The 21,952-nt window shown below is 36.3% G+C and overlaps 1 protein-coding gene across 5 annotated transcripts in view; it reads left to right on the top strand.

The window, feature by feature from the left end:
- Positions 1-21,952, top strand: part of LOC127862102 (CD151 antigen-like) — a 75,106-nt gene that overhangs the window by 9,174 nt on the left and 43,980 nt on the right. The window contains exon 1 of one of the 5 annotated variants that reach the window (XM_052401074.1): positions 9,889-10,226. The exons of 1 other annotated variant lie outside the window; for it this stretch is intronic. In XM_052401074.1, coding sequence (XP_052257034.1) covers positions 10,137-10,226 — 90 coding nt within the window. In that variant the 5' untranslated portion in view covers positions 9,889-10,136. Of the gene's footprint in view, positions 1-9,888; positions 10,227-13,962; positions 14,043-21,952 lie in introns of those variants that run through there. 3 more of the 5 variants (XM_052401069.1, XM_052401071.1, XM_052401072.1) reach the window with 3 other exon arrangements.

Raw genomic sequence — 21,952 nt, 5'->3', positions numbered from 1 at the left:
GTACATCGCTGTTTGTGAGTTAATCCGTAGAAGTTATGATTTTTTTATTCTCAGATCTCGGTTTTTAGAATGTGTACATTTACTTATATACGCAAAACAGGAATGTATTAATTAAAAGTTATCAGATATGTTCTCATAATTGGATGGACAGATGTATGAATACCTCTCGTGATGAATACTTTTACTATGAATGGCTGCTATCAGCCAGGACCTTTCCCTATTTGACGTATGCGATCATACGAACAACGGCATCAGAAATAAGCTGAGCCTTTTGACACTGTTCGGTGGCTTGAATGTCTTATTGTTATTTTTACTTCCTGATAAAATGAATAATCAGTATCATGTTATTCGTTGATATGTTTTAGAGAATCAATGGTAAAAAGACCGCGGATGCGCAACGCTTTTGAATTATGTTAATATAATAATGTTTGTTTCCATGGCATCCCATCTTTGCCAGCTGAAATTGGCAAATATATTTCGAAATATTTTGATTTTCCCCGACATGCACAGCTTACATTAAACGCACGCACGTTACGTTTCTATAACGCATATTAAATATCGCCACTAAAAATTTTGCAGTTCAAGTATTTATTTCGATTTTTCATCATTGTCTAGTGTTGCTTAGGACTCCTGAAAGCAAGGGAATAAAACGGTTGGCAGCAACATCGAGTGGCCTTATCTATTGTTACGGCGGATTGACGATATTTTTGCTATCAGTGCCTGGAAACACTTCCATTGGATCTTTTCAGTCGCGATCTGGATGTGGCCCGTGATAAGGATGACTCTTTAACGGATACATATTGAATTTTCCGAATGTAAAGTAGCTCTTGTCGGATTGTCAGCTTGAGAAGTAGACAGTTGTTTCAGAAAACAAATGATTGCGATGATTGCGAGTTAATTGGTTTAAACTCTGGATGATTTGTCATGCATGGTTTTATTCAGCTCTGCATATTTTGTATACAGTCTGTATATACATAATGTTATTGATGAACATTTTCATATTTCTATTTAAAGAAAGGTCTTGTGGGAATGTATGAGATAAATGAAGTTATGTACACGTCGGCGTGATCAATTGAACAAGTGGTTCAAGCTTCTCTCACGTAAAATACCTCACGATGTTAGACCTAACGCGGTCGCATTCAGAAGCCATGGACGTTTTTCATCCATGTTATCACTTTCCCTTTTAAACACTGATTCTTCTGCATATGCCGGGATTGTACATTGCCAGAATAAAAAGTCAAGACCTCATGAGGGTAATGAAAATCCTGAAAGTTATTTCTACTTTCCAAAACGAAAAGACCTCTCTTTTTTAATTGCTTTTATGACCGAATCGGTCCCATTGGATTCCTGCGAACAAGATTTAAGAACTTCCACATGTTGTTCTGACGATTAAAGAAGCTGTGACGATAACAGAAACAGGAAAAAGTAAATTATTCAAGAGGTAATTATTTTTAATAACCTTGTCGATTGAATTCGCCGTATAATGTATCAGATGACAGGCATTCTTTAGGGCTGGAACGGAAGATTACATTTGAGTCGGGTTCTGAGCAAACTGGGCATAATGCACAGTGCATAAAGTGTCGTCCCACAGGGTTTTCACTGGCCCCAATAAAGTTGTCGCCACTTTTTCGCAGCGTGAAAACTGTCGGTTGTGCACAAGCTGATCAGGGACGACACTTTTCATCTTAATTGGACTGCACAGGCTAATCTGGGAGACACTTTACGCACACGCATTATGCCCAGGTTTTTCAGAACACGACTCATTTCATTTTTTGAACCAAAAACGAGTGATCTCATCTTACTAGACACAACGTCATAAAGTTAGATTATGTTAATTATATTAGCGGTATATTATTGTGTAACATTGAAAAAATTTATCGACGACCGTCACGTCCAGGATTAACATTTATTTAACCCATTTATGCCTAGTGGACTCTCCCATTCTTCTTAATTGGATCAATTTATTTCCAAAATTAGGGATGTCTAGTATATTTATTTTTATATTTAGAATATTTCTTACAGAAATTCCTTTAAGCAAACAGCGCAAACCCAGATGAGACGCCGCAGGATGCCGCGTCTCATCCGGTTCTACTCTGTTTGCCAATGCCTTTTTTTTCTAGACGCTATGCATAAATGGGTTAGTTGTATTCTTATTGCTTTCATATTTTGATCAAAAATAAAGTTGAACATTTGTCATTCTTGGCATGAGATTTCAATTTTGTTCTCCAAAACGTCCATTTTCATGCGGGTTTTTTTCTTGCATCCTGTCGCAATTTTCCAATGCCTTCGTGAGTTAATGAACATAATGCTATCTAGCAGACGATCGATTAGCCCTTTTTACCCACGAGCATTTCATCAGACGAGCATTTCATCAGATTTCGTCAGAATTTTTGCTAGTTCGGATTGACTGAACAAAGAAAACATTTTTTTTACTTTTCATAGAATGGACATACCACGTCGAATAAATAAAGCATTGTTGGAAATACAAATTTATATTAGAAATAATCTGCAATTATAGGAGTACCCCGGGTGCATGTTTTCATCTTTGGTAGTTGAACTTTTCTAGTGGTACCAAGAGTGTCCGTGTCGTGCCCGTCTTTTGTTCATGAAAACGCTATATGCGCATTCACGTCAATGACTTCACGGTCTTTTAAATTTGCCTCTGAAATTACAAATAATTGATGAGAAAAGTAATCGATACTTCGATTTAGAAGGCGACACATAAGGCGTTTTCTACAAAACCCTGAACAATTATGCAAATTAACACAACTTCCAATATTGATTTTCATATCTTCGTAATATTGCCAACCCTTCGATAAAATCAGCGTTACGTGCGAGTCTGTGCTGCACCTGGTCCTACACGATTTCCATCTGTCAGTTTATTAAGCTCACATCTTATTATTCAATTACATCATCCGAACAATAATCCTCGGCGTTATTGCTGTAATAGCATTGTGATTTATGTGTTGAGTAACTAACGTACAATCTTAAAAGTATAATACTGTATTATACATCGCTGTTCCAAACTTTCCTATTTCGAAAAAATAGTAATAATAATCTTATTATTACTAATATTAGATAATTATAATAACAATAACAGTAATAGTATTTATCATCATCATCATAATCATCATCATCCTCATCGTCGTCGTCGTCGTCCTCCTCCTCCTAATATTCATCATCAAACTAACCAAAGATCTATCAAAATATCGATTGATGCTTGCTCGAACCAAATGAAGTTGTGTGCGGCTTGCAATGCAATCCGTAAATTTTCACGATCTTTCGTGTGTTTCGAAGATTTTGAGGCCCCTTTGCGTCCGAGGCTGCATTATGTGAGGACTCGCAATGTGTCCAAAAATCATGCCTTATCTACTGATTCGCACAAGTTGAGACGAATTTTGAAGTTTAGCTGAATATCCAGCTATTTATTTGTGTGTGGCATTGAGTTTTGTGGGGAAGCCAGAGTACCTGGAGAAAACCTTATCAGCCCGGTATGGCGACCACCAACCAAGCTACATGTAACAGCGCGTGTGCTGCGTTTACCGAACAGACCTTCGATCTTGCTTACATGACACAGTAACTTCCACTCAAACAATCATGCATTCATCATTCATTACAGTACATTACATTCAGCGACGGCAAATGATTAGTCTAATGTTTTGCATGATCAATTACTTCATCGATCCCCTTCTAGTACTCTACCGACCGATGGTCGCATCTCCTGACGTTGAACTCACACGCAGCGGAAATCAATGCAATCTGTGTTTATTTGTTGTTTCTCTAATTATCTCTTTCCTCTAATAAGTTCATTTCTTCGACTCACGCATCTTGCTTTGTCGTTGTATGATCCCATAATTGCGCGACTTAAGATATTGAGATATCAATTGACCTTCGCCATAACCTGACTTTGTGACTTTTGTCCGCTGCTAGTTTATGCCGATAAGCCCGTTTAAGGTGTGTAAATTAATTGTTTATGGGGAAATGTATCATCACCTGAGGGCACAGTTAATATGTTTTGAGTGCTTTGTTTTGATACAGATATTTTGAAATTAAAAGTTATCTTTATGATTTTTTTTGGACGCAAACTATTTAATATAATGTATTTTCAAACTGAAAAGGCATGCACATACGCGTAATCTAAGCACTTTACCAGTATGAATATTGAAGAAACAGCACATTTATATCAGCTTCGCAGTGATAAAATTGTACTTATTGCATGTGCGTCAAGTGTCGTCCCTGATTAGTCTGTGCATACCGCACAGGCTAATTGGTGACGACATTTTCCTCTTTAAAGGTGTTTTTCCGTTTGTATAAGGTCTCTGCTTATACCGAAAAACAGATAAGGCTGTAAGTGTAGTCTCTGATTAGCCTGTGCGAACTGCACAGACTTATCACGGACGACACTACGCAAATGCAATAAGCCCCCTTGTCCCACAGCGGAGTTCATTTGGTTGGTACGTTGGCAAACATTATTTTACAAACTTATCGAATATAGCACTATGCGCAGCAATATATAGTTTCCAGATGACTTTGTGTACAAATATGCACCCCGTTGTTCAGTTACAATGCTTTTGTTAAATTATACAGTCTGCAGTATTTGATCTTAAATGCTTTTGGCTATGGACTAACTCATATTTCAGTGTGCCATCGATGGTCAATATTATCTACCGGAACATTTGATTTCAGCAACAGATGTACTAATAAATTTCAAAATACGTCATTACTGCTTGCATCCCATTGAATTATTTCAATTATAAATATTTCTTTCAATTACGTCTGCAGTTTCGGGATCAACTTATGATAAGTCATACAGGCGCAAGTCACCCGTGATCGAGTTAGGTTCAACTTTTGTACCATCTTTTTATTGCTAAGAGGCACAATTGGTCAGGTTATGAAGGATAAATAGGAGGTTTTTGTGTGACGTCACAAGAGGGGTTTTCCGTTACTAAAAATAGATTGGCCGTCAACTTCTCGATCGCGGCCAATTACATTGTATCAGAGTAAAGGTCGTCGGAAGACTTAATACTTACAATTTCACAAAACAAAGCTATGAATACCCGTATTTTTTTAAGTAAGACTTTAATAAATGATATTTCAAAAATTATAAAACATATAATAATTTGAATATTATTATAAGTGGTGTGGAATCGATAGTGTTATTTTTCATCCACGATTGAAATTTAGTGTAAGGGGTGCATTGAATCAGTTATAAAACAAAGCTCTAAAATAGCTCAATACATTTCAATCTTGAAATGTAGTTTTAATTTTCTTTAACATTGAATGAATTTTCGTTTCGTTTACATTGAATGAAAATATTAATAAATTTAAGCATTCCAAGTGAAAAAACACCTGCATATTTTGCAAATTGAACTGTCTTTGCATGTACACGTATATTGAAAACTCTTTTGTAGTGATAATGAGCGATACAAGTCTAGCATTTTGTTATACCATAAATCTACACATTTTATATATTACGCAAGTATTTTATATCCGTATAATGACCAAACGCGATTGCTTGTTTTCATGATGATGTTTCGAACACTGCAGTAACGCACGATCTTTACACATCATAGCAGAGTTTACATTTGCAGGTACCCGTTAAATACGTTAATTGTGTAGCAGTAAATTTTTAAAATATTTTAAATGTATAGTGATTAAACACTTTATTGTTATGTTTAAACTGGCTAATATATAAGCTGTTAATCCATTTCAGACAAATGTCTTCTTTTTTTAATATGTTCAAATATTTTATTAAAGCAACTGTTAAGTTTTTTACTTAATATGCCAAGAGATGACATGGAGGTATCATAAATTGTGCTTAATGACCAGACACATGTGGTTTATGCAGAGACCCCATACAGAGTCATACAAGTATATGTCCCTGGGTTTATTACACACTGTTTTCTTAGTAATTGTCTGGACAGTATCCGATCATATCGAGATAATCGGTTTGCGATAAACAAAGGGGCAATTAAACACTGGGTTAAAAATGTTGAAACAAAGAGTGTAAAAACTGGTGTGAACAATTAAATAAAAGCATTAACATTTATCAAGAGGATTTAGTTATTAACCTGTAACAAGGTAAGTTTTTACAGACAAATAGGTTCAATCAGTTTCTATATGTTGATTACATAAATTCAATCAATTTGTTGTTTGTTTTTGTCATTATTTGTATTCGTTTATTGGATTCAATTTAATCTGAAAGAATTTCACGTTCTGAGCATTTTTTGTTCTTCAAAAGGGTCGCGAATACGATTGTAACCTTATCACGATGCGGTTCATCACATGCAAACAATAGCAGAATGGCCGCGGTTTTGACGGCCAAAATTTGAGCATGCGCAAACGTGACGTCATTATCGGAATCCCCAAAACCTCCTATAATTTAAATTAATAGAAATGAAATATAGGTGGTTTTGACAAAAGAATTTAAAAAAGGGGAATGGGCTGTGTTCTATCTTCAATATGGTTAGTACGTTACAACGATGAATTAATCGATTGGAATTTGATACATATTTGTTAAAGGCTATTTTAATATAAAATAATATAAAGGTATCACATCGAGACTTATACATTAGCCCTAGGCCCATACTAAAGCGTCAATGTCAGAAAGTTACCGACTAATTTATATGGCTCGCGGCTGCACTAGATATTGCGTAACAAGTCCGATAACCGTCTTATATTTAATTTAAACCATAAACCATAAACCATTAATACACACTACACAGTTCGAAAACTTATCGAGTCAGTAGCTATAATTTGAAAAGTGTTTGTTTATTTTGTGGTAAACACAGTTTACTTCTTTAAAATCCGAATGTTTAAATCAAAGTTCATTGAACTTCTCAATTTTCACTTCACAATCAAGCGTCATCCCCACACATGTTTTTGGTTCGGGTAAGCCCAACAAAAGTAGCTCTGAAAATTATAACGTATCGTATTTCAGAAACAATACCCTCACGGCTTTGTTTAAGAAGGCTACTTGGGCAATAATAGAGGAATTATTTGGAGCTTGGGTTAATTTTCGCTTATTTTGCAGTGTAAGTGCGTCACCCATCCACTATAACCACCCGGTGTCTAAATGCAATGAAATCACTTAACTCGTGTAATTTGCCCGCGTGAGATCACACACAACCAACAAATGAATACAGTTACCATTGTCGCACTGTTTGGTGTCGGTATTGTCGTCAACTAATGCTGGCAATTGACATTTTTAACATTGCTAAGTATGATCGCTTTAATGCGAATTGAGTAAATGACTTCAATTGGGTTGTTCTTCATTACCGTTATACGAATTTGTTTACGAAATCGCCAGTTTGTCCGAAGCTCCGACCAGCAGTTATAATCAAATGTGTTCCGATTTTCGCGAATGTGTGACATAAAATATTATATTACTTCATATTTATATAATGGACAATATCGAACGGGGCTAGCCTCTTAATATTCGGACCGTGTGTCATAACGCATATAAGTACACTTTTGATGTATATCATGAGAAGAAGCACTTCAGTTAGGATATCGTTTATATCTGGTGAATATTGAATATCGGTTACCCAAGTCTCTGCCGTTGATGGTATCTTGGTATATTAGATGAATAAAGAGCGTTTTATCAGTGGTCATATTTCGGGATTTGGTGAGATTTAACCGTTTTAGTACAAACTTAACGAATTTGCTATTCATTAAACATTTCAGGCTACGTGATTTCACAATACAATTATTATACTTATAACTATTCGTGTAAAATCGAGCTGAAAACTAAAAAGTAAAAATTATAATGAAGATAATAGTAACAAGGGACACGGCCACAAGAGACGATGTGTCACACACGGTCCAAGACCGACTTTATAGAAGTACATTGTTATAGTTAGTATTCTGAGTGTTGACCACTACGCAACAGTTACGTGCTTGACCAAATAAACTGGTCACACAGGAAAAATGATTTATTTTTGTATAGACATACGCGTGGTATCTTCATTATGCGTTATCGCATGGAAGCTGTGAGAACCATGTTTGCTGTTATCACATTTATTGAAATGTTGTAGTAAAGACTCTTGCATAGATACAATATACATATTGATCAATGATCATTTTCATCAACAGATTTATTGTGTTATTGTAGTTTGAGTGCCTACTTGCATTTGAGTGCCTACTTGCATTTGAGTGCCTACTTGCATTTGAGTGCCTATTTGCATTTTAGTGCCTACTTGCATTTTAGTGCCTACTTGCATTTGAGTGCCTACTTGCATTTGAGTGCCTACTTGCATTTGAGTGCCTACTTGCATTTAAGTGCCTACTTGCATTTGAGTGCCTACTTGCATTTGAGTGCCTACTTGCATTTGAGTGCCTACTTGCATTTGAGTGCCTACTTGCATTTGAGTGCCTACTTGCATTTGAGTAGGCACTTGCATTTTTACATTTGGGCCGTGCTCTGTAAAAAAGGGGTTTTATGCATGTGCGTAAAATGTCGTCACAGATTAACATGTGCAGTCCGCACAGGCTAATCAGGAACGACACTTTCCGCTTTTGTAATATTTTCTGTTAAAAGAAAATCTCTTCTTACCAAACTCCTGCTTAGGCGGAAAGTGTCGTTTCTAATTAGCCTGTGCGGACTGCACAGGCTTATCTGGGACGATACTTTACGCACATGCATTAAACTCCCTTTTTCACATAGCACGGCTCATTTGTATTTGTTTATCTGACACAGTGCTTTGGTAGGGAGCCTAAGAGTGTTTATTCAGTTTCTTTGCCAAAATGTTTCCATACTTGACATTTATACACAATTTTATCGGTTCAGAAGCAGATTTTTCTGGTGACTGTTTACCAATAATTTTCTGACATTTAAATAATTTAATGTCAACGCCTTATTACCCCCTAAATGCTGGCATTTAAACCTTAGTTCAGTGATGTTTTCAAATCATTGTGCCCTCTCATCGTTCTCTAATTCAAGAAAGTACCGACGGCATTTTTGATACTTATTTTAAAAGAAAGCTGTGTTTGTAAATGTGTTTATAAATTTCGGTCATATTCTGGCCCTGTGTTTTGTGCGCAGTATGTTGTGTTAATAAGATAAATATCCAGCAACATTAAACACGTGGTTTTGGTTAAATTGCAATCACATAGCTTTGAAGTGCATGTGAAATGTTTCCTGTGTGATAAACTTCTAGTAGTTGTTTATGTTTAATCACATGAAAACATGCAATGTTGTGTGTTCTCGTGTGTTGTATTATGACTTATAACTGAACTACAAACTGGGGAATGAGAAATCAGATAAAGACTTAAAATTGCTACGTCGCCTTTTAAGGAAAAAAGAGACAATAACTAGCTACTTTTGCTGGTGCTCCTACATGTACTACTGCTGCTACTTTTACCTTTACTGCTAATGCTACTTCTACGTTTACTACTCCTTTTACTTCTACTTTAACTACTGCTACTTCAACTTTTGCTTCAACTCAACAACTACGACCACTTGTGCATGTACTGCTGCTACTGTTGCCACTTCTGCTGCCGTTTCAGTTGCCACAACTATCCATAGTATAATCACTACTTTGTAATGCTTAAAAGCTAATAAATTGTGTTGTTGTTGCTGTTGTTAGTATTATAACTACTGCCTCTGCTACCGCTGTTATTAGTACGCTTTGTACCGCTACTACAACCTCTGCTATTTAAGATGAGGATACAATCATCGCTGACGGATCATTAAACGACTCAATTAAATAATCTGTCACGTGATAAGTGCCCCTTTCCGTATCCACTAGTAATTTCTCAGAGAATTTCAGAATGATTACTGCTTGGCCAGTTATGATTTCATGATTGTCCCACTGCTTGACTCTTGCACTTCAAACGATCACTTAATGAAAAATTCGGGTGTGTGATGGCGTTTTAGTAGAAATATTCATCCACTTAATCATGCGCTCGACATCATGTGTATATTATTTTGCAATATTACTTTGTTTTATAGAATGTTGTTGACGTTTTCGTTTATTTCGAATTTAAATGTCAATCAAATAAGAACACGCGATCTGCGACAAAAAGAGCGCCAATTAAAGTTGGTTGGAATAATAAAAGTTAACTAAGAATCTTACGTACAATATTATTTAAAAACTTTGGTGTGTGTGATACGGAATTTACCAGAAACCATCAGCATGGAGTTAAACTGCAACGGTAAAGTTGCTACGCTTATTCGAAATTACAACAACAACACTAGCGTCAGCGACGATGCCGGCAATCTAGTGGTATGTGCTACATCCAATACAAGAATACTATTATAATTTTGTGTAGTTAGAAATGAGAAGTATACGGTATTACAAACAGTTGCGGGCGTATTACTTTTATCGCTAAATTAGGTTATGGGATGTCGGAATTTCTCGGAAAGTGTCCATTCACATAATATCAAATGGTGGTGGGCGAATCATCAATCAGTGCTTTTTAAGTTAAACAAATGCCGAAATATTTCTTTTTTACTGCTTATGTGGTATGCATCTTTCCCTACATGTATGTGTTAGGAAGATACTCATTTTCGTCAAGTTTTATTGAAAAGGCTTTCAATTCGTTAATGAAGTGTACACATACACGTGTATGATTGTTTGAAGTGTTATCTTTTTTTGTCTTTTCAACAATTACTTAAAAAAGTATTTTATATGTTCCAATCAAAGGCCTTTATACTTGCTGTACATGTTGTTTCTCTGCTATAAGAGTTTTAGTGCAAGTATGATAATTTACGGTTACCACGTTACTCTTTTAGTTTGGTAAGTTTTAACATTAATTGGACGATTTTTAGTTATGCGGTTATGATGCATACATTTGAGTCGTGTTCTGAGAAAACTGGACATAATGCATGTGCGTAAATTGTCGTCCCAAATTAGCCTGTGCAGTCCGCACAGGCTAATCAGGGACGACACTTTCCGCTGTTATGACATTTTTCGTTTAAATGAAGTCTCTTCTTAGCAAAAATCCAATTTAGGCGGAAAGTGTCGTCTCTGATTGGCCTGTGCGGACTGCACAGGCTAATCTGGGACAACACTTTACGCACATGCATTATGCCCAGTTTTCTCTGAACACAACTCATTTTTAACACAAAACGGTTGAGCAGATTGTATCATATACGAACATACGTGCAAGCATCAATTTGTAATAATACCATTCACATTCTAGCATATTCCCACTTATTTAACCGCAGCGGTCACGAAACGTTACACTTACATATTTATTTGAACGAGTCCATGTCAACTGAAAAACATAATCTACACGTGAGTGTGTATTCGAATTTATGCGGTTGATTATAAATAAATGATTTGATTAATATTTTATCATTAAAAAGTGTATAAGTATTATAAATTATGTATTTGTTCAATACTTTAGTACAAACAAATATACCTCTTTCCGAACGCTTGACTTACCGTAAATCGCGGTAGGTGAAAATAGAGGATATATGTTCATGTCAGTGTAAGATCGTTTGTTATTTCACGAGTGATCATAGAAAATATATTTTCACGAGTGGCGCAGCCACGAATGAAACTATAATTTTGCTATGATCACGAGTGAAATAACAAATGATCTTGCACTTACATGAACAAATTTTCTGTTTCTTTTATGCCACTTTTTCAAGAAAATAACAGATGTTTCCCTTTCGCTGAAAAGTTACCCTTTCTCCCGTGGCGTGCCTCACTACATTTCAAAACACAAAATGACGTCATTAGTGTGACGAAATGACGTCATTATACCAGCGAAATTCTCCAGTTAAACTCTTTTACAATGTAAATAAACGGTGAAAAAGCATAAAATATAAATAAAATGTGTTGGATTCGGTGGAATGTCGATTTTAATTCACTCGTGATTATAGAAAATAATATATATAATTATTTATGATAATCTAAACGTAGAAAAAGAATTTCCGAAAATTTGTTATTTTCACCGGTGAAAATAACAATTTGTTTATTTTCACTGCTTTCATTTCACTGCAGAAATGTCATATTTTATCATTTGGTATAAAAGAAAATCAATACTATTAAATGTTTCTCAGATCTCGGTTCGAAAAATGTATACATTTACTTATGTACAAAGCCAGAATGTGTTAATCAAAATTTATTAGATATGTTCCCTAAAAATAGATGGACAGAAGTATGAAGACCGCTCCGTGATGGATATATGTACATGTTGTATTATGAATTCTAGCAGCATGGACCTTTGCCTATTGGACACATGCTGTTTATCATACGAACAACGGGAAGAGATATACGCTGATCCTTTTGACACTGTTCATAGAATAGAAAGGCTTATTGTTATATTGACTTCTTGATAACATGACTTATCAGTATCTTGTTCCTCGCTGATGTATATGAATCAAGAGTTAGCTCTTTCAGTGCTGGAACCGAATTTTGAAGGCCTTTGCAAACAGTTTGGATCCTGATGAGACGCTACAGAACGTGGCGTCTCATCAGGATCCAAACTGTTTGCTATTTTTATAGTATTCTTTGGGAAAAAAATCGAAGAAAATGCTAATTTTAGAAATTCAGCAGACGACATTTTAGCAGACGACACATTTCCCAGCATGCAAAGGGTTAAAGCGTACGGAGGCGAAACACATTAAATCTATGTGTGTTTCTTTGACATACCATCTTTGCCAGCTCAACTTTGCACATATGTTTCGTATGCAATGTGTACGGAAACTCTTTTTCGATTAATTTTATGCACATTGTGCATATACTAGTAACATAGGCTTAAGTATATTTTTGTCTTATTTTGTATGACACTTTTGCTGTAATAATGGTAAATTAGTGTTTGGCCAGACGACGCCTTTGGATAAACTCGGTAGTGACATCTCTTTTTTGTAACAGACTCGCATATGATTGCATGTCTGCGCAGTAATTTCGTTTCAAAATGTTGAGAAGATTTTTAAACGCAACCGAACAACTAAAACGATTAACCAAATAAAAGAACATGTACAAGAAGTGAACCTCTTTCCCTTTTTATGATTCTTCTTTGTGCAGCAGCTTTTCTGGTCTTACCTTTTTTATCCATATACACAGCTAACATATACAACGGCTATTAAGTTTCGCCACAAAAAAAAAGCGTTTGCATTACCAGTATTTCTTTTGATTCCTCAGATTCGTCGAGTGTTACTAAAGACCCATTTACGCAAGTTTCCCGTGCGTATAACGGTTGGCAGCAACTTCGAGTGGCCTTATCTATTGTTAAGGCGGATTGACGTTATTTTTGCTATCGGCGCTTGGCAACACTTCCATTGCATCTCTTGTGTCGCAATCAGGAAAGCACCGGCGATGTTTCCCAGTGATAATCATGAATCTGTTCAGGATGAATATTGAATTCTCCGAATATAAAGTAGCTCATGTCGGTTTGTCGGCTTCAGAAATTGCCATTAGTTTTAGAAAAAATCTTTACGATAATTGCGAGTTAATTGGTTTGTACTCCGGACTATTTGTAATGCATGCTTTATCATGCATCTCTGTGTATATGTTGTAGATATATATATAATTTTATTGATAACATTTTCCTTTTTGAAATGAAGGAATTATGTAGTAGGAATGAACAACATAATTTATGTATCCAGTGATCAATTTAAAAGTGGTACAAGCTTCTCTAACGTAAAACATGTCATGCCGTAATGCCTAACGAGGATGCCATTGACGTTTTGTATCCATGTCTTCATTATCACTTTTAAACACTGCTTCACCGGCATCAGCCGGGATTGTGAATTGCCTGAATTAAAAGTGCATACCTTATAGGGATACTGAAAACTCTGAAGGTTATTTCTACCCTCCAAGACGACAAGACGCTTACACGACATCTGTATGTTATATTACTTATATGACCGATTTGGACCCTTGAGATTCGTGCTAACGCGACTTTACAACTTTCAAATGCTGTTTGGACGATTTAATTAAAAGATTTTAGTGGATGACAATTTACCAAAAGTTCCGAAAACACGAAAATGACTGTCAACCCTGAATTTGCTGTCAAAGATTCCGTGTTATTATTCTCGCACGATGTATGAACAGATGTTGATGGCAAAAGTGACAACTGTATGTATGGTATGTTTTTAACATACATGTTTTAATGAAATATTTGATAAGCATTTCCCGCTAAAACCAAAAGCTATAGGCGTCCAATATTCCGTATAATGGAAATAATTAGTCATTCGCCAAATGTGTATTAATTGCTATCAACTATCACAATGATCATCACAACCACCGCGATATCAACCATCATCATCAACATCCCGCCACCATGATAACCATCAGTCATATTTCTGCCAATAAGAATTACTATCAAAATAGGCAATATCACCTTATCCTAAAATAATGCCCACGATTATGCCATTAGAAGTTGCTTTATTTTCAATAATGAAAATTCTGACAGATTTAAAAAATAACCATGATCTTCACCAAGGGGTTCCTTCACAAGACAGGACTTTTGAGTATTAGATTATTACTTGACAAAATACGTTGCATTCAGTTAAAAATGAAGTGTGATTAAAATGAATTACTTTTTACTAATGAAACTGTCATAGGACACAGTAAGGCAAGCGTGTGAACATGACGCAGATTTCAGTCTCCTGGCGTCTCAGTTTTCTCCGATCCCGTACATGTTCTGATAATTCCGGACCGGCAGCATTTTAAACGGTATCTCCGCTTGTTGTCTAATCAAGTGCGGATGTTACCACCATAAAAGGAAGCAATAAATGTCAGCAACATTACCAGAGGAATTGCGGAAGGCTTATAGAGAAATATCTGTTCATTTTGAAATATTAGAATCGGAAGTTGTAAGATTCAGGTATTGGTATAAAACCAAGACAATAAATTACCTAAGAACGCACAGATTATAAAACGAAACACGGTCATTTTTTAAAAACTAATTTTAACTATTTCCTTTAGGGATTGTTGTTCTTTTTGTCTTTTAGTTTTTGTTTGAACGATTTTATAATTATGACATAAGTGCATTAGCCTTTAAAAAGTAGAACGTCGATATGGGAGAAAATGCAGTGCACACTGGCAAATCAAAGACGACACTTTCCGCGTTTATAGTGTGTTCCCAAAGGAAGTCTCTTCTAAACGAAAATACAGTTTAAGCTGAAAGTATTGTCCCTGATTAGATTTCGCGGACTGTACATGCTAGCATGGGACGAAAATTTACGCACATGCATTAACTCCAGTTTTCCAAGAACTATGCTCGATTTAGAAACTAATGTGACTCAAATGGGATTGAATGACTCCCAAGCGTTCGCTTATGCAGACCATGATAGTAAATTTATGGCCATCATGTTCAATGTAAATTATAAGCAAACATGTATTCCGGCTCACACCTCGTTCACAAGAACAAATATAAAGTATATCGTATTAAAAGTTAAGGCTTTTTGGTCGCTAAAATAGTCTAAAAAACATAATGAGCTACTCGCTGCTGAAAAGCAATCAGAATTGGCATCTGTTCTTTAGAACAGACGTTCAGCGTTTGGAGTTTTAATGTGAGCGTTAGCTCACGCTAATTTTACAGAGCATATTTGCAAATCAGTATGCGCTTAGAAGGCTGAACTACGCTATGGAAAGACAACCACTGCCTTTTGCAGCAGACGACAAATGCCATTCTCTTAGCAGAGTTGTCGTTCGTGCCTCAACATAAATGTGAATGTGATGAACCGTTGTGTATTGGTACACTGCAGAGGGTTTATATGACTAATAGTGTTTAACAGCTTGTAAAATGAGATTGGCCAGTCTGGTGTTTATCATTGAAATCTGTACATATTGGCTGCTTTCAGGGAAAACGGTGCTTAATGCATGTCAAATAAGATTAGCCTCTGCATACTGATTAGCCTGTGCAATGCGCACAAGCTTATCAAGGACGATATTTTAGGACAGCGAACACCTACAGTGCTTTCAGCGCTTTGATTTTACTTATAAGGTCATTCATTCCGTCTCGTAGTTTACGGTTAAAGCCCCCATGTCTTCATAATCGAATGAAATGTTGATGTGTGAGCTTTCAAAAGAATCCAATTAGGACTTTCATCAGTGCTATAAGGCCCGCAGTAATTCCTCTGACCGTCTCTGGGGAATGATTTGTGTACTTTGGAAAACTTCGTCCAGAGCTATGGTAGATGGATGGGACACGTTTGAAAATTGTTTACTGCGAAATGAGTCGACTACAAGGGTTTCAAATTTTGAACATTTGCTATCAGTTTTTTAGCTCATTTTTTTTTTTTTTTTGAAAAAAAATTATGAGCTATTGTTATCACCTTGGCGTCGGCGTCGGCGTCGGCGTCCGGAAGTTTTGCGTTTAAGTCCAGTTTTCTCATGAAGTATCAATGCTATTGCATTCAAACTTGGTACACTTACTTACTATCATGAGGGGACTGGGCAGGCAAAGTAAGATAACTCTGGCTTGCATTTTGACAGAATTATGTGCCCTTTTTATACTTAGAAAATTAAAAAATTTGGTTAATTTTTGTGTTTAGGTCCATTTTATTCCTTAAGTATCAAAGCTATTGCTTTCATACTTGCAACACTTACCAACTATCATAAGGGGACTGTGCCGGCAAAGTAATGTAACTCTGACTGGCATTTTGACAGAATTATGTGCCCTTTTTATACTTAGAAAATTGTAAATTTGGTTAAGTTTTGTGTTTAGGTCCACTTTTTTCCTAAAGTATCAAAGCTATTTCTTTCATACTTGCAACACTTACTAACTATCGTAAGGGGACTGTGCAGGCAAAGTTATGTAACTCTGACTGGCATTTTGACGGAATTATGGGCCCTTTATACTTGAAAATTTTGTTAAGTTTTGTGTTTTGGTCCACTTTACCCCTTAAGTATCATAGATATTGCTTTCATACTTGGAACACTCGCCAACTATCATAAGGGGACAGTAAAGGACAAGTTGCATAACTCTGGTTGTCATTTTTACGGAATTATGGCCCTTTTTTGACTTAGTAACTTTGAATATATGGTTACATTTTGTGTTTAGATCCACTTTACTTCTGAAGTATCAAGGCTATTGCTTTTAAACTTCACATACTTTCATGCTATCATGATGGTACTGTACCAGGCAAGTTGAATTTTACCTTGACCTTTGAATGACCTTGACCCTCAATGTCAAATTATTAAATTTTGCTAAAATTGCCATAACTTCTTGATTTATGATTAGATTCGACAAAACAACTCTTACCTGACATACCACAATTGACTCCACCCAAACTCAATGCCCCCCCCCCCATTATTATCTTTTTTAATGAAAGATCATCTAATAAATGACCACCACACCCTCACACTATACCCCCCCCACCCCCACCCCCAACCCCCAAAAAATAATTTGTATGCCCCCGGAAGGGTGGCATATAGCAGTTGAACTGTCCGTCAGTATGTCAGTCAGTCTGTCCGTCCGTCCGAAAAAAACTTCAACATTGGCCATAACTTTTTCACTTTTGAAGATAGCAACTTGATATTTGGCATGCATGTGTATCTCATGGAGCTGCACATTTTAAGTGGTGAAAGGTCAAGGTCAACGTCATTTTTCAAGGTCGAATGTCAAATTTATGGTGTCTGTCCGTCCGAAAACTTTAACCTTGGCCATAACTTTTTCAATATTGAAGATAGTAACTTGATATTTGGCATGCATGTGTATCTCATAGAGTTGAACATTTTGAGTGGTGAAAGGTGAAGGTGAAGGTCATCCTTCAAGGTCAAATGTCAAATATATGGCGTCTGTCCGTCCGAAAACTCTAACATTGGCCATAACTTTATATGTCCCCCACTATAGTAGTGGGGGACATATTGTTTTTGCCCTGTCTGTTAGTTGGTTGGTTGGTTGGTTGGTCTGTTGGTCTGTTTGCGCCAACTTTAACATTTTGCAATAACTTTTGCTATATATTGAGTATAGCAACTTGATATTTGGCATGCATGTGTATCTCATTGAGCTGCACATTTTGAGTGGTGAAAGGTCAAGGTCAAGGTCATCCTTCAAGGTCAGAGGTCAAATATATTTGGCCAAAATCGCTCATTTTATGAATACTTTTGCAATATTGAAGATAGCAACTTGATATTTGGCATGCATGTGTATCTCATAAAGCTGCACATTTTGAGTGGTGAAAGGTCAAGGTCAAAGTCTTCCTTCAAGGTCAGAGGTCAAATATATGTAGCCCAAATCGCTTATTTTATTAATACTTTTGCAATATTGAAGATAGCAACTTGATATTTGGCATGCATGTGTATCTCATGGAGCTGCACATTTTGAGTGGTGAAAGGTCAAGGTCAAGGTCATCCTTCAAGGTCAGAGGTCAAATATATGTAGCCCAAATCGCTTATTTTATGAATGCTTTTGCAATATTGAAGATAGCAACTTGATATTTGGCATGCATGTCTATCTCATGGAGCTGCACATTTTGAGTGGTGAAAGGTAAAGGTCAAGGTCATCCTTCAAGGTCAAATATATGGGTCAAATTGCTCATGTAATGTCACTTCTGCAATATTGAAGCTAGCAATTTTATATTTGAAATGCATGTGTATCTCATGAAACTGCACATTTTGAGTGGTGAAGGGTCAAGGTCAAGGTCATCCTTCAAGGTCAAACGTCATATAGGGGGACATTGTGTTTCACAAACACATCTTGTTTAATATTGAAGATAGCAACTTGATATTTGTCATGCCTGTGTATCTCATAAAGCTGCACATTTTGAGTGGTGGAAGTTCAAGGTCAAGGTCATCCTTCAAAGTCAAGGTCATCCTTCAAGATCAAAAAAAATATTCAAAGCGGCGTTCTCATGAAGCTGCACATTTTGAGTGGTGGAAGTTCAAGGTCAAGGTCATCCTTCAAGGTCAAGGTCATCCTTCAAGGTCAAAGGTCTTTTTTTTCAAAGCGGCGTTCTCATGAAGCTGCACATTTTGAGTGGTGGAAGTTCAAGGTCAAGGTCATTCTACAAGGTCAAAGGTCCAAAAAAATAATTTTTCAAAGCGGCGTTATCATGAAGCTGCACATTTTGAGGGTGGAAGTTCAAGGTCAAGGTCATCCTTCAAGGTCAAAGGTAAAAAAATAATTCAAAGCGGCGTTCTCATGAAGCTGAACATTTTGAGTGATGGAAGTTCAAGTTCAAGGTCATCCTTCAAAGTCAAGGTCATCCTTTAATGTCAAAGGTCAAAAAATATTAAAATATTTCAAAGCGGCGTTCTCATGAAGCTGCACATTTTGAGTGGTGGAAGTTCAAGGTCAAGGTCATTCTTCAAAGTCAAGGTCATCCTTCAAGGTCAAAGGTCAAAATAAAATCAAAGCGGCGTTATCATGAAGCTGCACATTTTGAGTGGTGGAAGTTCAAGGTCAATGTCATCATTCAAGGTCAAGGTCATCCTTCAAGGTCAAAGGTCAAAAAAGATATATTTCAAAGCGGCGTTCTCATAAAGCTGCACATTTTGAGAGGTGGAAGTTCAAGGTCAAGGTCATCCTTTAAGGTCAAAGGTAAAAAAAAAAAAAAACATAAAAAATTCAAAACGGCGTAATAGGGGGCATTGTGTTTCTGACAAACACATCTCTTGTTTTTTTCAAACATGGTTAAAAAACACAAATATTTATTTTTATTATTTTATTTTTGAAATACCGTCCAACCATCCCACCCAAGAATCCCCCCCCCCCCCAAAAAAAAAAAAGAAATTTTTTTTTCATTTTTTTTTGCATTTTTGGAAGATAATGTTATAAATGACCACACCCCCACACTATACACCCCTCTCCACTCCACCCCTCCATCCTTTGTGATTGAAATTGAAATAGGTCCCTACACCTTTAAAAAGAAAAATAGATGAGCGGTCTGCACCCGCAAGGCGGTGCTCTTGTTAACTTAACTTTTTTTGCTATTAAGTGCTGTCTTTCTCTTTTACGTGGTGTTGACTTCATTGCGAAATGCGATGGAACTTCGTGCTGACGGAAGTTGTGGGAAAGAAACGCCAAGAAATGTGTAATGCAATCACCTTTGTTCTAATTATGCATTTTACTATAATATGTGACCATTCTAAATATAATTCTGGTAAAACTTGCATAGAAGCTATACATCATCGTAACATATAAATTAAATCTATATAGTAGATCTTTGTCGGATGTTCAGATACATATATTTGTTCGTGAATAACCTCGTATCAGATGCTTTCTAGCAAATTTCTTCACTCCAATAATGTTTGATATATGGCCCCATTAATGATCTATCGAAAGCCTAAGTCGCTCCCGAACACCAGTGTTTACATGACGTATTTTCTTCTGCCACCAATTCTTTATCCGGGCTTTAATCAAGCGGACAAAAACCACTCTTTTATTAGAATAACGTGATCAGAATATGTCCGTTAATTGAATTGCATTACCAATTAACTGCCTTAAAGAGTTTTGTCAAAGATGATCCGTGGCGACTCAATCCTCGTTTGCCATAACGAATGTTACCTTGAGCATCTCTTATACATATCGTGACGTCACTACGTTGGTGTCAAATGTAGCCGCGTAACGCATCGGCGTGTTCATACAAGTACTAATGTCTTATTTACGGCCGGTATGGGACTCACACACTGTCCTCGGGACACTAGTCCGTCACTCTACCAACTGATAAATTGATTATGATATAGTCAATGACAATAGAATTTCATGTTGTGCTTCAAACCGAAAATTAAAGTCATCGTCGCATATCATGCTCCAAATTGAAAATAGTTCTCCGCAGTACCAATAATGATATTTTACGCATGACAATATGGCCCAGTCTGTACATAATGTACCTTAACTCGATCTTAAAAAAGCCAAAAAATAATACTTTAAAACGTTTGAATGTTAAAATGGAACAAAGGTCATTTACATTTTTGTTGAGCACGGAATGAAGAACAGTGTTTGTTTATAACTAAAGTTATCTAAGCACTGCACACATGTATACATGTAGACCTTTTCACCCACTTCAAAAAATGTGAGTATAAAACATAATATGTAATTCTAAATGCAATTCTGTGGCATACTATTTCATAAATGCAATTTTAAATGGTTAAGTGTTAATCATTGTAAAATTATATCCATACTATATCCATATATAGATAGTTTCAGAAGTGCTTCACCTAGGAGTTGAAAAGGGCATGGGGGGGCTATTTTGTCAAAAGGACACTTTTAACATGCAGAATTTTGTAAAAAGGGCACTTTCGAGCGCGTGGTCGTATCTGGAATGCTCCCTGTTGAATAATTATTTTTATGTTATTAATAATTGTTAGAATAGTATTACCATTATTATTAAACCATGCAAATAAAATGTCTACAATGAGGAATAAATTAAATACAATGTTATAAGAGATTTATAAATAATAATATGTCTTAATTTTTTTTTAATAATTAAAGGGCAGGGCGGGGCTTCGGGAGGGCAGGGCGCGGCGCCCTTCCATTTAGGTCTAGCTGGGGCACTGAGTTTGGGCAGGTCTACTTTGTATTCAACTTTGAGCATCTACATTCATTGCAGAGAGGTAAAAAAGGGTTCCGAGCATAGTTCTTATCAAATCACCTCCGTTATAACAAGCAGCGTGATGAAGCTCGATTCAATTTTTATCAATCTTATTAATTGTTCCCGTTCTCTGTTTACAGCAAACTTATACTTATATGAAGTAGAAACTGAATAACATTAAATACGTACTAATTACCCACTAGAAATCAAACAGGTAAACGTTGCAAGGATGAAGCGTTTCTCGTGTTTATTCTAACGGAAATTAACAAGAAAATACCATGTAATGTTGGTATGTTACCCAATAACTTTGCCAAGCGAATAGGTTTGTCGCTATCGGACACGTAAGTAAGGGGGTAATTTTCATTTATCAGCATTTTCTGATCCCTTCTGCAAGCTGATTTGTGGCTTACAACTTCTGATAAAACTTGGTATTCACAAGAAAATCCATTTAAATTGACAGCGTAATCCCCGAACAAAAAAAATATCGCCTCTTCGACAGTACCAACATGCCTC

The sequence above is a fragment of the Dreissena polymorpha genome, chromosome 16 (genome assembly GCF_020536995.1).
Source record: "Dreissena polymorpha isolate Duluth1 chromosome 16, UMN_Dpol_1.0, whole genome shotgun sequence".
Classification (NCBI taxonomy): Eukaryota; Metazoa; Mollusca; class Bivalvia; order Myida; family Dreissenidae; genus Dreissena; species Dreissena polymorpha.
Note: the sequence above shows the minus strand (reverse complement) of the source record. Positions and strands in the feature narration are given on the sequence as shown.